A 14,051-nucleotide genomic window follows, 5' to 3' on the forward strand; every position below is an offset into this window, starting at 1 on the left:
AAACTAAAAAAGTGCATGTGCAACGGTAGGCTACGTATGCCGCCCGCATCCCCTCCTCCCCAGAGACCCTCCGACGTGGAAGTGGATGTGGAATATAGACGTATAGCCGGCTCGGATCGGCTCACTTCGTCGCTGGCCGCCAGTTGCATTTCGAGCGGTGAGTGAGCGCCTCCAGTGCCGAACGCTGGCGATTCGGTCGCGGACTTAAAATCGAAACCCACCAAAACTAAAACTGCAAAAAACGAAATACAAAATACAAACCCACACACACACACAGCGAATCGTGCAAATTTTTACAAACTCGAGAACAAAATGCTGGTTGAAAAATACAGAAAAAAAGAAAACACGGATTGCAATGTGTGAAATTCTCAGAGAGCGTTTATTATTCTATGTGTGTGTGCAATTAAAAATTGCACTGTACTTGCTCTTGGCCTTCCCCGCGACTTGAGCGGAAAAACAAGCGCTCTCTGGGCCACCATTTTCTTTTTTTTCTGTCTTTCTGCTTTGTAGCTACGATTCTGGGCTCTCTGCTAACCAATTTCGCTTTTAGCCTTTTTTTACCGGCTAGCTGCCATGAATGAAGGCACCCATACTGCCGCAAAAAGCCGGCCCGCTCTCTTTGAGTGACTTTGAGTGCTCTGCTCTGAATGCACTTTTGAGCGAGTGAAAAGGGGGTGCGAGTGTGTGAGTGAGTGCATCCGCTCGCCAACTGAGGAACTGCAGCGGTCTGCTCAGCTGTGGCAGGCTGGCTTTAGCTTTATTGTCCGTCGGCTCGAGCGGTTCGCTTCGGTCCCGGCCCCGCTGATTCGGATTCTCGGCTACGATTCTCGGATTCTCGGATTCTCGCCTTCTCGGTTTCTCTGCGAGATTCTCCTCCTCGATTCTCAGGCCCGATTTGGGTTCGGATCGGATCGGCGTGTTGTAAGGCGGCGTTCTCCGTTGCAGCGCTGCCGGCGTCGCTGCCTGCGCTCTTGCGTATTAGTAACGTCGTCGTCTGCCCAGTGTTGTTGTTGTTTGTTTGTTGTTGACGCTGGTCGCGGTGTGCGAATTTTTTATTTATTTTCTACACACATACACACACATCTTCAACATGCTTCCTCTTCTCCGCGAAACAACAAGAACAAGAACAACAACATTAGCAGCGAGAATAACCTTTTACGTGCGTTTTTCTTATGACAAAAATTTTTTAGTTGACATGCCAGGCCACTAAAAACAAAACGAAAAGCTGAAAATGCAAAAGTGCTGTGACAACCACAAATAAAAGTAATAGTAAAAAAAAGGTTAATATACGAAAAACAAAAACCCACAAATACCCATAAACAAAGTCAAAGTTTTTATAGAACTACAAAAAACACCGCAAATTTTTAAAATATTTACATAAATGAGTTTGTAAATATTGGGACAGTTTGGCCAGAAAAGTGAGTATCAAATTTTTTTTAATTTTTTTTATTTTTTTTTTTATATTGGAATGGGAAAAAGTGCATGAGCCAGCACTTTAAGGCTTTTTACAAACGCACACGCTACGATAAATGCCAGCTCTATGTGTAAACACAATTTAATTAAATTATGTCTGGGTTTTCATTTTCTCTTTTTTATTGCTATCCGAAATTCTCATTATAATTTTTTACCTCATACAACATCACAATATTAAATTCCCAGTTCTCTTAAGCAGTAAAGTTTTTTTTGCAGTGTAGATAACGATTTTCTTATCAACTTCGATTGTATTTTTTTGGGATTTCCCTAAATTCAGTGGCTTATTAAAACTATTTGTTGCTATAGCTAACTATATTATATTCTAAGCTTCATGCTTAAGATTACTTATTTAAATATATCGTCGGCTAATTTAAGTTTCCGGGTATTCCCTGATTTGAATACTTTTAAAAACTGGTTGACTTCTTATAAATAACTAAAATTTATTCTTTAGTGAAAAAAAGTTGATAGTTTAGCTTGATCATGCATTTTCCTATTATTATGGGATTGGTTCTGCTGAATAAATTGATGACTCCCAAAGCCTGTGAGTCATCCTAAATGATTGCACTGATTTGTTCAGTTTTGATCGTGCCTTTTGCTCAAAAGAAATTACAATAGATCATTCTAGAAATGATTCTGAATAATAAATACTTATAGAATTGATAACCAATTCTTAAAAATCAAACGCACATGTAAGAAAAGCTGAAAAACTTTCCATCAGTCCAAGAAATCAACACAATTGCATTCGGAAGCCCAACAAGTGCCTCTCATGGGTGTATCGCCTCCCGGCCCCCTGTAATATTTTCTTTCACAAACACTCTGTTACCTACAATGGGCATGAATGGGTTTTCCTTTATGAGCGACAAAAAATGCAATTCGCGGAAATCCTAACAAGCAATTAATGCGCAAATATAAATGTCAACTTGAAATTTATTGAATTTAAATGAAAAAAAAATATATATATGTATAACAATTAAAAAACAAGAAAGGAAGCTACCTTCGGCCAGCCGAAGCTTATATACCCTTGTAGATAAAAGAATACTCACTCGGTGCAGTTCCAGGGATTCCAGATTCAGCGTTTCGATTTATTTCAATTTTGTTTTTAAGTAGTCAAGAATCAAAACGCCTACTTCCTACAAAGTTACAATGAATTTTCTTATATTTGTTTGGGAGCCTTAAGATATAGTGGTCCGATCCGGCTGGCTCCGACATATGTACTACCTGCAATAGAAAGAAGACCTTCGGGAAAGTTTCATCGCGATAGCTTTAAAACTGAGAGACTAGTTCGCATAGAAACGGACAGACGGACAGACGGACAGACGGACAGACGGACAGACGGACATGGCTAGATAGACTCGGCTATTGGTGCTGATCAAGAATATATACACTTTATGTGGTCGGAAACGTCTCCTTCACTGCGTTGCAAACATCTGACTGAAATTATAATACCCTCTACAAGGGTATAATAAAATAGAGAAAGACAACTAAAGTGGAAGCGAATTAAATGCGAGAGAATAATAAAAATTTCTAATTAATGCGCTTCTAATTTCAAGTTGACAGACGGAAAACACTGCTGCAGCTGATGTTTTTATTATTATTGTTTTTATATAGATATTTCGCCAAGTGAATCGCTTTGTGCACAATTGCATTTGATTTCGAATAATTCATTTGCCGCGATTTATGACACAGTCTCTGCCGCATAGACGGGAAAAAATAAGACAATGAATCAGACGGACATAAAAGTGGGGGCAGACTGACGTTCCGCCCACGCGTGGCAATTTTCTTTTCACTCGCCGTTGTCCTTGAGGCTTTTCCGCATTGCACTCCGGCGACGACGACAACTTTTCAGCTTTAATTTGCGACACAAGATGGATTGAAATTTAATTTCATGTTCTCAAATTGATTTGTGCGGATCCCCATTAGTCATCCCGGCTTCTGGCCTCTAGCTTCTAGCTGCTGGCCAGGATTAGCATTAGACGCGGGACGCTGCAGTGGAGTGCAACCGGCGGCAACATGCAACACATAGTCATCTGACTACCAGTCTGCCTTCCTTGGTGCGACTGTGTTTGTGTGTGCTGCACGTAAGAAACGAGTTATTGGAACAGGTTCATGACCTTGACCATCAACACAAGGCAGCAGCAGCAACACGAGCAACATGGGCAACAGCAACATCGGCGGCACAACGGCAATTGCAACACGGCCTCCCCATCTCCTCATCTCGCCTCCTCCGGCAGACAAAAGGAAGTGGTTGCATCTGCATTTGCATTCGCCATTGTTCGCCTTGGATTGGATTAGATGTTGCAACAACAGCAACAAGTTGCCGCCACTCCGGGAAGTCGGGCAGTAGTCGTCGTGCAGTTATCGCTCAATGAGTGACTCACACTCCAAAAGCCAAGGGTCTAGGCATACAGCCATTCACCCATTCACCCGGGGAAATGCGTGATTCACTTTATGGAAACTAAAAAGCTTGCAATTCTGGGAATTAGCATAATTCAAAATCAGTGAATTGTTTTTAATGTTATGCTCACCTGATTAAGCACCTCAAGAAGTCTTTTAAATATATATGTAAATATTGCATTTGACAAAAATATTTCATGCATTTGTTCGAAATTAAAGATAGATTAAGATACGTAAAATAAAATAAATATACGAAAAAGAAAATTTATGTTAAAGAATTTGATTTGGATTTTTAAATGTTTAAAAGCTAATTGACAATATTTTTTTTGAAGATATTTAGATTGTGCAAAGTTATTAAAAAGACTATCCGCTTAGGAGCTTTATTATATCCCAGAACCTTTAAAATTATTTGAATTTTAGTATCCCCTAAAATCTAACACAAATTGCTTACAACGAAATCCGACAGAGCTTAGTTGGATTTCAGTATTACCCCAATCCTCGTGTGGCTGGGAAAATGCTGTGAAAAAATAAACTGTTGCTCTGCTCGCAAAAACGAAGGATGGGTTGGCTCCCGCAATTGGGAGGCTTTGGATTTTTTGTGCTTATTTTTCGTATTTCGCTTCTTTCTCGCAGTTTTTTTCCTTCCATCTCCTTCCTGCGCCACTATATAGTTCATATAGTTTGGTGGGCGGTGGGCGGGGGCCACTGGAAGTGCACTGGAAGTATATAGCAAGTGCAACAGGCAGTTGTTGTTTTTAGCTGGCCGAGGAGATTGGGCTTTGCTCCACATAGAAGGCGTGTCCCAAACGAGGATTCGGATTGGGAAAATAAAGAACGGGGGAGAGTTGCTGGTGATGGAAAAAAAAATGTTTTTAATTTAACTTTGGCCATGTCACTATGCTCTGGCTCCAAACTAAAATAAAATAAAACAGGGGCAACAGGTGGGGCAGACAATGGGAGTTGGCCAATTATTCCTTCCTCATTCCAAAGTTCCGACTCCAAAGTTTGAACAGCGCGGCGACCTTAATAGAGCCAATTGTGTGACGGCCATTGCGTTTGGCATTCCTCGCTTTGTTGTCCAAAAACAAAATCGATATTTTCCATATGCATAAACACAATTGAACAAACAATTTTAGGCGAGTGCAGCAACAGCGCCGGCAATGCCAAACTGCCATATTGTCCTTGAGCTTATCACCTTTTTCACAGCAACGAAAAAAATTCCAAACAAAAAACTAGTCAGCAGCGGCAACACCAACAACATTGGCAAATATCAATTCAACTGTTCTCACAAAAAAAAAATTTGCGAAAAATAGAAAATGGTAAAACAAAAACGTGGGGCAAATATTTTCGCATTTTTTATTTATACTTGCATACCAGTTTTTTCATCTTTTCCACCAGTTTTTTAATTTTATTATTTGTGGCATCGTTTACTGAAAACAAACACGTTTGCCTCTATTTTTTAGGTATTCCATAGAAAAGTTTGTAGTTTTATTCATTTTATTAAATATGGTTTGAATTGATTGTATTATATAATATTTTCATTCTTTGTTTTACAATTCATAATCCTAATTAATATTTTTATTGCCAGTGTTGGATTAATGAAATAAAATGTAAAAGTTTAATTCAATTTTAAAGGAGATTCACGAAAAGACAATAGGCAATAAGAAATACAGCTCTTTAAATTGCAAAAGATTTATACATTTTTATAAGACACTATTATTTCCTTGGATTGAAAGCTGCATATGTTAAAATATACTTGTTTAAAATTCTTTCTTGTTGTTTGTTTGTTGTTTTGAATTTTTCCGTTGTCGACGTAACAATTAAATTCATAGAACTCGCTCAACTCTGCCTCTTTACAGCTTACAAATAGTTTCAATTGCGGCTGAATTTTGACGATACTCACACAGATACGAAATACCCACACTCTGGCAATTAGACAGGGACGGGGCGAGGGGGGTAGAAAGAGAGAGCAACACGCACGGCCACTTGTATTGACGTTTGGTTGGCGACAATTGATTTTTGTTACGTTTTCGTTTATTTTCATTCCGCCATCGCTGTTTTTTTTTGTTTTTTTTTGTAGTTTTTCAGCAATTTAGTTCGTTTGCTTTCTGGCTTCGTTATTTAGACAACTGCTGAAAAAAATATTTTCCTATTCCTCCGGTCCGCAATATCCCCCTTTTTTAGCGAGGCCACACACGCGCTGCACTTTGCTGCATTGTTCATAATTCTTTTTTTTTGTGTTTCGCTTTTTGTCACATTTTTGTGTTTTTTTTTTTGCGAATTGCTTGGAAAACTTCTGGCCGCTTTGTCGGCTTGCGACTCAATTTCGTCTTATCTAATTTTTGTTTCTATTTCTGCTTCTTTAGTTTACAACGCCTCTATTGCCTTTCCTCTCTTTTTTTTTATTTTGCAGTTTTCCATTTTTTTTTGTTTGTTTTTGTGTCGAAATCAGGGCAAATTCATCATCATCAACAACATCGTTGCCTTGTTGTTTTCCTTTTTCTTTTTTTTGTGTAACAAAGATAAGGTTTTTTTGCTGGCGAACGAGCGAATATAGTGGTGCTGCTGCCGCCTTTTATTCTTTATACAATTCGAGACGAGGGCTTTTCCGAGGGGTCGGACATTTTCGTGTTTGTCGAGTTAATCATTTCGGGCGAAATTTGATAATTTTGAAGGTGACCTCAATTCGTAAGCGGCGCTGCAGTCGCGAATCGGGCCCCAAAGACTTTTTGTGCAATTGATAAGGCGGAGGGAGGGAGAGCAGAAGAGGCGGCGATGCAGCGGCGAGAAAAGCGACAGCCAATAAAGCTGTAATCACACCGAAAAAAATTAAGGAAGTCATAAGACCATAAAATCGGAACCATATAAAGCGGCTGATTCAGCGATAGGATTGTTCAGCAACGTCAGCAATAAGGATACCAATTAGAGAAAAATATTCATAACAATAAGCAATATGAAATAAAAATCTAACTTACTAAACCTAAAATATATGAAATAATGGAAAGAAATGTTATTGAACAAACTAGCAAACTAACTAATAAAAACTCGTACAAGAAATATTAAATTCGTAAATATTAAATAAGTAAAAAAATCCAAGAGAAATCGTCAATGTAGAAATACGAAGAAAATGAACGAAATAAATACCGGAAGCAGTAATCGCATGAAGAAAAATATTAAGGAAGTAAAATCGTCAGAACACTCGCATTATTATTACAAGCAATAACGATAATACAAAAATTGCCATATGAGAAACGGTAGTAAGGCGACCAACTTTAATATATATATCTAGGTATATAAAAACGCTAATGTGATGCATTTGGCCTGCTCACATATTTATGAAAAAAGTGCATTTGCATCGCCAGTTAGCCAGGTGGCGATGCCAAAGTCGAAGGTGAGGCGAAGGCGAGGGCGAGGGCGAGGGCAGCCAAAGAAGTCATCGCATATATCCTCAGGCAGTTTTAATAAAACCCGAAACTGACATCATAAAACAAGCAGCACATATGACACTCGACGTGGCACAGGTCGTATACGTAACATGGCATAGGGGGTGGACTGGGCTGGGGTTTGTGCTCTATATGAGGGTGTTTAGTTGCTGGTGTTGGTAAACAAGCAGCCACACCCATGGTACACATAGACAAAGCAACAAGTCGTTGTACCCAAATATATAGTGCAAAAAAAAGGAAGTTGGGTTGTGGGTTGGGGTGGTGAAAACTAAATAAAATGAAAACGAAGACAGAGTTCCAGGGAGGAAGGGGGGCGCTTTTGAGTTTTAGGGAGGAGGAGCCACCGGAACTCCCACTCCCAACCATCCAATGGCAGCAGCCAAAAAACAAGCAAAGTCAGAGCAAAAAACAAAGTGCTGGTTGGGGGGTTTCTGCTCCTGGGTATTGGTAACTGCCATTGCTGCTACTGCTGCTTTTGCTGCTCCTGCCTCCTGTTGCGCATATTGCAACGAAAAAGTTTCGTAACGTTATTTTCACATTTCCTGCAGATTGTAACGGGCAACGAGGAGCAGCCAGATAGTGTCGCTGCTGCTTTTGCTTTTCTGCTGCTGCTGCTGCTGCTGCTACTGCTGCCAAAATGCTCAACAAAACATGTCGAAAATGTGCCACATGCCAGCGGCAGCAGGGACAATGCTCCTGTTGCTCCTCTGCATGCAACAGTTATGTACACAGCCACATACAAACTGAAGTAGATAGGGACAATAACACAGACACCGACGTTGCCGGCAGCCAAATAGTTTCATACAAATACAAATGCACAGACAACACATTTCGACATGGCACATTTAGCATCCTTGAGCGGCATTTAACTTCATTTCACCCACAGAGACACGGATGCCGGGTCCGGGCCACTTTGTTGTTCTTGTTGCTCCTCTTGTTTCATTATTTGATTTAAAAACAGCTCCTGGGGCCTCTGGGTGCTCTTCTCTCTCCACTACCCGTTTATGCAATCAATGTCAACGGCAAACTTTGCCAAGTTCTGTGTGCTGGCAGGAAATTAAGTTTTTGGCACTTTCGGGCCTCGACTTAAATGCCACAGCAGCAGCAGCACTTCATTGGGGTCAAGTGCAATCTACTGCCCATATGGATAATAAATCAGCCAATGGGCAATGGCCAGCACCAAGCCAAGCCAAGAGCAAGTCCAATGGCAAGACCCGGGTGAGCCGCCTCTAAACTTGTCTTTCCTCGCTTTTTTTGTTGTTTTTTTTTTCTTGGCCATGCCGTTTTTGTAGGTGAGCTGGGCCATGAACGAGGGGCAGGCTCGACCTTACTAACCAGGCTCAATGGAGTGGAGAGCTGTGGAGTGGAGTCGTGGGGCTCTGGGCCGCAGATCGCAGATCAACGTTAGAAATGGAAATGCGCTTGACTGCATACAATGGCTGCAACTGCAACGGCAACTACTGCAGCAAACAGCAACCAGCGAATGTGTGTTACTGTAACTCGCAGCCAGCAGCCTGTTAGCCAGTTAGTTGGCCAGTTAACTAGCCAACAACTTGACTTTGGTTTCGTTTTCGATCTTCCTGTCATTGTGCTGCCATCCAGCCGTGGCGCGTGCTCATCTTGCCTTAGTTAGTTGATGTTGCTGCCTGCACTTGTTGCACACCCCCCAGCAACATGCAACTTGGCTACCTGCAACAGATGAGAGTTGTCGCTGGCTGCTGGCTAATGATTATGATCTCTAATCAGCAGATGTTGGCTCCAGGGTCAGCGGATATTTTGAAGGCAGATAAGCAAGATTTACTGCAGCTTTAGCAAATATTGCTCATACGACCAGAGGTCTTAAAAATTATTCATTGTTATTATTAGAAAATTAAGCAAAAAAAATTATAATTTAACATTTATTATTAATATATTTAGAATTAAAAAATGGATATATATAGAGTGCCTTTCCAAACAGGAAAGAATGCACTCTCCCTCTTCTTAAATACCCAATTCATTTTTAAAGCTTCCACTTAAGGCGCACCAAGCTTCCTCATGTTTTTTGCACACCGCTTAACATATTATTCCCATTCAAATTAATCGGAATTAACATATTTGCACAATTTAAAGCACTTTAATTAGCACATTTTACTATGCGAAGGTCGATCACAACATCTCAATAAAAAGATCATGCAATCGGCCACCAGGGAAATCCATAAACAAATTTTCTAGAAAGTAAATCTGTAGACAAACAGCACATAATTAATAAAAATTATGAGAACACTTTGGGGGCGATGAAAAAAGCTAGCGAATTGTAAGCGATTATTTCCGCCTTTTTCCGGACGGCCACAAAAACGATAAATTAGCAATAGATTCATCGATTGGATATGAATATGAATGGCGAAAAGAGCGTTATAAATTGCTATGCAAATTGAGTATTTAGATTAACAAAAGCGAAGGCTTTCAGGCATGCAAAGCATCCCCAGCAATTGGAACAATGAAAAAAATATCGTACTGCAAAACGATTTCAAGGCCTTAACATTGGCTGAAATTTGGCTCAAGCCATGGGGCAAATTGAACACTGAACACTTCAACTTTGAGCTAATGAATTTCGAATGCAGTCGGTCCAAACTGGTTAGCCGAAATGCACTTTGTGCCCAGATCACATCCAATCCAATCCCAGCCGAACCGTACTGAACCAAAACCAAAACCAATCCAATTGATATTAACTCGTTTTGTTCTAGGCAACATTTTGTGATCTGTCGTGGCTCAGAACCTTTGGCCAGCCAATCAATTGCTGCCATTTTTTGTGATTTCGTATTCTATATATTCCACGGCAATACATATTATATGGGGGTACGAGTTTCTAGCTTCTAGCAGGGCGGCCTTGATATTTTGTTTTATTTATGAAATCAAATGCAGGCGAGCGAGATACGAATACCGACAGCCACCAGATACTTGTGGCATTTATTATAAAAAGCTTTCGAGTGAATGAATTCCCCGCAGCTTTTTGTATCTGTAACACGTATATATAGCTATATAGTTATAGAGTCTCCCCACCCCCGGCTGTCTTGGGCCTGTCTCCGATTCTCAGTCCGATGCGAAAGGCAGGAAGCCGCAGAGCTCAAAATAAGCATTGACTTTGCATATTTGTGTGTGACAGCCCAGCTGTATCAACGGATATGCTAGGGAATGTTTGGCATTTCCTTCGAGGAAAACTTGATTTGGTTTTAATTAGAAAATTACTTAAAATAATACCAAAAAGAAGGCGTTGGGCTGGCCCTAAGAATCGCTCAATCTACCATCTCGCTTGCTCGGTTCGTGCACGAAAAGAAAAGCACTTGCAATATCAGCGATTATTCATAGTTTCCTTTTGTAGATTACTCGTATACATTGTAATTAAATGTAAAATATTTTTTATAGAAATTATTAATTTAATAATAATAAAGATTTGGAATGTTGTTTTGATATATTTATTAGTTTCATAAATCTTTTACAATTCTCAAAAAAATTATTAGAAAAAAAGCAATTGTACCACAGCAATGAAATTGGTATAAAACTTATTTAAAAATCTATGTGGTAAATAAATATTTTTTAATTTATGTGATAAGGAAAAGAAAATGGGTATGAATATAATTTTTTTGAGGTTTAAAATATTTCTTATTATTTAATGTGTTAAATATGATTCTGTTCCGAATCGATGACCATTTTTGATGGTATTTTTTCCATGTGCTACTCCTCCCTGGCAAATTGCTGGCAGCCTCTTTTGCCGGTTTTCGAGGCTTCTGTTCATCTGCTTTGGCTGCTGGTTGTTCTTCTTGGTAGGCCGGCAACGTCCATCATAATCAACGTCCATCATCAGTTGGCTGCTGTTCAGCCGCGTGCTCCGTTGACACGCCCACAAAGCTACTGCTCGGCACGCCAACCTGCTGTTGTTGGGTTGTTGGGAGTTTGGTTGTTGGCCGGTTGTTGGGTTGCCGGGTTGTTGGGCCTAACTTTGGCTTTGACTTTGGCTCTGGCAGTGGCAGTGGCCGCCTTTGGCCATGGCAGCTGGAGTAATTTTTCATCAGCGTAAACATCTTGAAAACGCTCTTTGGGCTACCAGTTTTACTAGGCCTCGCAGATCGCAAATGGCAGCTGCTTCTGGCCGGTCATGTAAGCCAACATCAGCATATCTGCTATCTGATATTAGAATCTCAATTACTTTTTCCAGCTCTTCGGCTGCTATTGTAATTTCCTTCGCAAGGGGCTGGAAAACCGAGCCGGTTTTTTCGGTTTTCGGTAGGCAAATATCCGTTGATGTAAACATGAAAATTTAGTGGCTGTCATAGAGATAGCACAGGCCAAAGGAGAATAGGAAAAACCCAGCGACGCATCGGGGAGAACTCAAATTGCCTCCTATCAGATTTAATCATTTATCAGCCAACAGGCAATTACAGGTTGGAAATTTTCATTCATAGCCCCCCGAAAACAGAGGAAAAGCCCCTTCGATTTGCCTGAAATTACCCGAAATAGGAATGCAGTCCATAAAAGTTCCGATGCATCTCATTAGATGCAGGCGGGCAGATATCAAGTGGGACTCATTGAGTTAGCCAAACTCATAGCAAAATCCCAAACACGTTTCGCGATTTACGACTTTTTAATAATGAAACAAAACTAATTTAATGCAAAGCGACAACAACGACAACGGCATTTGAATAAATTAATGTAATAGACAGCTTAAACAGCAAGAAATATGGCTGTCTACATGTTTAATTGTGCAGTGAGTTTCAGAACACTAATGCGGCTCATATTGGAAAAGGCTAACCCAATTAGTTCAAAATCTATATAAATATCACTAATATCTTATTAGTTTTTAAGAAAATATTTTCGTATTTTGGCTTGCAAAAAAAATGTCTATTAAGTTTTATAATCTAAGTAAATTACTGTAATAAAGTTCTAGGGCATACATTTTCTAAAGTTATATTAATTTATTAAAGAACACCAAATAAATATTTTCACTGGTTTAGAACCCACTGTACTTGTAACTAGGAAATATCAAAAACTGGTAGCTGCCCGAATAGTAAAAGCCCCACCAATACTCTTAAATGGAAACCACAAAATACAACAACATCGGCAACTAGAACTGCATCAAAAGTGAAAACAACAACGACAAAAACAACAACCACAGACTGGTGGTTTAGCAAGAATGCAACAACAAAATCAAGAAAAAATAAATAAATTTTCAGCATATGAAATAATAAGACGAAAACAACAAAAACAAAAACAAATCTAAAGTGCAACAGGTTTTGTGTGTTTTCGCGATAACCTTGAAACAAAACTCGTTTAATCATTTCGTAGCGTTCGAAAATGCGGCAACAACAACAGTAAATGAAATTTTATATGGCGCATTATAGATTTAATAAATTAACACTCATTTCCATTGGGGAAATTTTTCGATTTCGTTTTTTTTTCGTGTTTGTCGTTTCCAGCTAATTGTGTTGGCTATTCGCTTTTGTTCATTGCAGGTACAGTTGCGATTTTAAAATATCGCCGAGATCTCCCCCGAAAAAAGAAAACTATGGCCGATTGTTCGTTTGCCAGATGTCTGCAAGAGCGTCGGCTCATCAAACGGGAGCTATTGAAATGGACCAAGGATATGCTGCACATTGTGGGTGAGTAATTAGAAATTATAAGAAAATTTTTTTTTAATTTTAATACTTGATATAAAATAAATCCTAGTTTGAAAATAAATCCCAATTTATTTTTGAACACGATAAATAGGCTTTATAGAACTTCATTCACTAAAAATATATGTGAAATTTTACTTTTAAAATATCATTAAAAATTCGATATTCCATTTATAAACCCCATCTCTTCTTATATAGGGTTAAAGTTTACCTATCCACCGCTCGTTCAATCCAATTAAAATCCGTTGAAAGCTGAAGGCGTTAAAAAAAATCACCCAAAGCCAATAAGCAGAATAATTTTTGTGCTAGGTGGCTTAAGTATCGCTTCACCCCCGGATATTTCATACTATCTATGTACAGAGCGCTTTCAAACTTCAGATTTTTTTTCGCTTTTACGCCAAACCCTTAGTTGGCCTCATCGTTCATATTAAGGCCGCAAATGGGATTTGGCCCGTGTAAATGGCAAATGAAGTGCCTGCAAGTTGTTCGCCTGAAAATGACTTTAGCCAGACCTAATCAACATCGACTGGGCTTAAGTCCTTTGCCATATGGTTGAGTAAAAAAAAACAAACACAGTGGAGTCTGGCCAAACACAGAGGAAAAATTAACATAAATTGCAAAGGCTTTCATTTTTTTTTTGGTGTGGCTGGTGTCACCCTTGGATATATATTTCTTTCTTGCCTTATCCTTTTGCCTGAAAACACTCATTTCGGTTTTTGAGCACGTTTAGCACGTTGCCAGCGATCCAGGCCCAAACCCAAGCCCAAACCCAAACCCCCATTAAAATGTTAAATGCCCTTTGTTGTTGTTGGGCCAGTGGGAGGCTATATATGCATACATATAAATGCCGCTCTCCATGTACAAATATATATATATGGAAGTGTAAGTGTGTTTTTTTTCTCGCCAGCCAACACACAAACACATCGTCCTTGCCTTGCGTCCCTGTCTCGTGCACTCAATTACTTCCTCAATGCGCTCCATAATGCTTATCGTCCTTGTTTCTAGTTGACATTCCCGCACAAACACAGAGACAGCAGCACCGCTTCCAGTGGTTTTTCCCCCTTTCCCTAGCGCCCCTGCTAGGAAAACCCTT

At 39.6% G+C, this 14,051-nt stretch overlaps 1 protein-coding gene across 2 annotated transcripts in view; it reads left to right on the top strand.

The window, feature by feature from the left end:
* Window positions 1-765: 765 nt before the first annotated feature.
* The window catches only part of Eip93F (Ecdysone-induced protein 93F), a 66,934-nt gene continuing 53,648 nt past the window's right edge, over window positions 766-14,051 (top strand). The window contains exons 1-3 of one of the 2 annotated variants that reach the window (XM_070216543.1): window positions 766-921; window positions 1,191-1,418; window positions 12,797-12,943. In XM_070216543.1, the coding sequence (XP_070072644.1) occupies window positions 12,850-12,943 (94 nt within the window). In that variant the 5' untranslated portion in view covers window positions 766-921; window positions 1,191-1,418; window positions 12,797-12,849. Of the gene's footprint in view, window positions 1,419-12,796; window positions 12,944-14,051 lie in introns of both variants that reach the window. The other variant, XM_017152071.3, reaches the window with a different exon arrangement.

Source organism: Drosophila takahashii, chromosome 3R (genome assembly GCF_030179915.1).
Source record: "Drosophila takahashii strain IR98-3 E-12201 chromosome 3R, DtakHiC1v2, whole genome shotgun sequence".
In the NCBI taxonomy this organism is placed as follows: domain Eukaryota; kingdom Metazoa; phylum Arthropoda; class Insecta; order Diptera; family Drosophilidae; genus Drosophila; species Drosophila takahashii.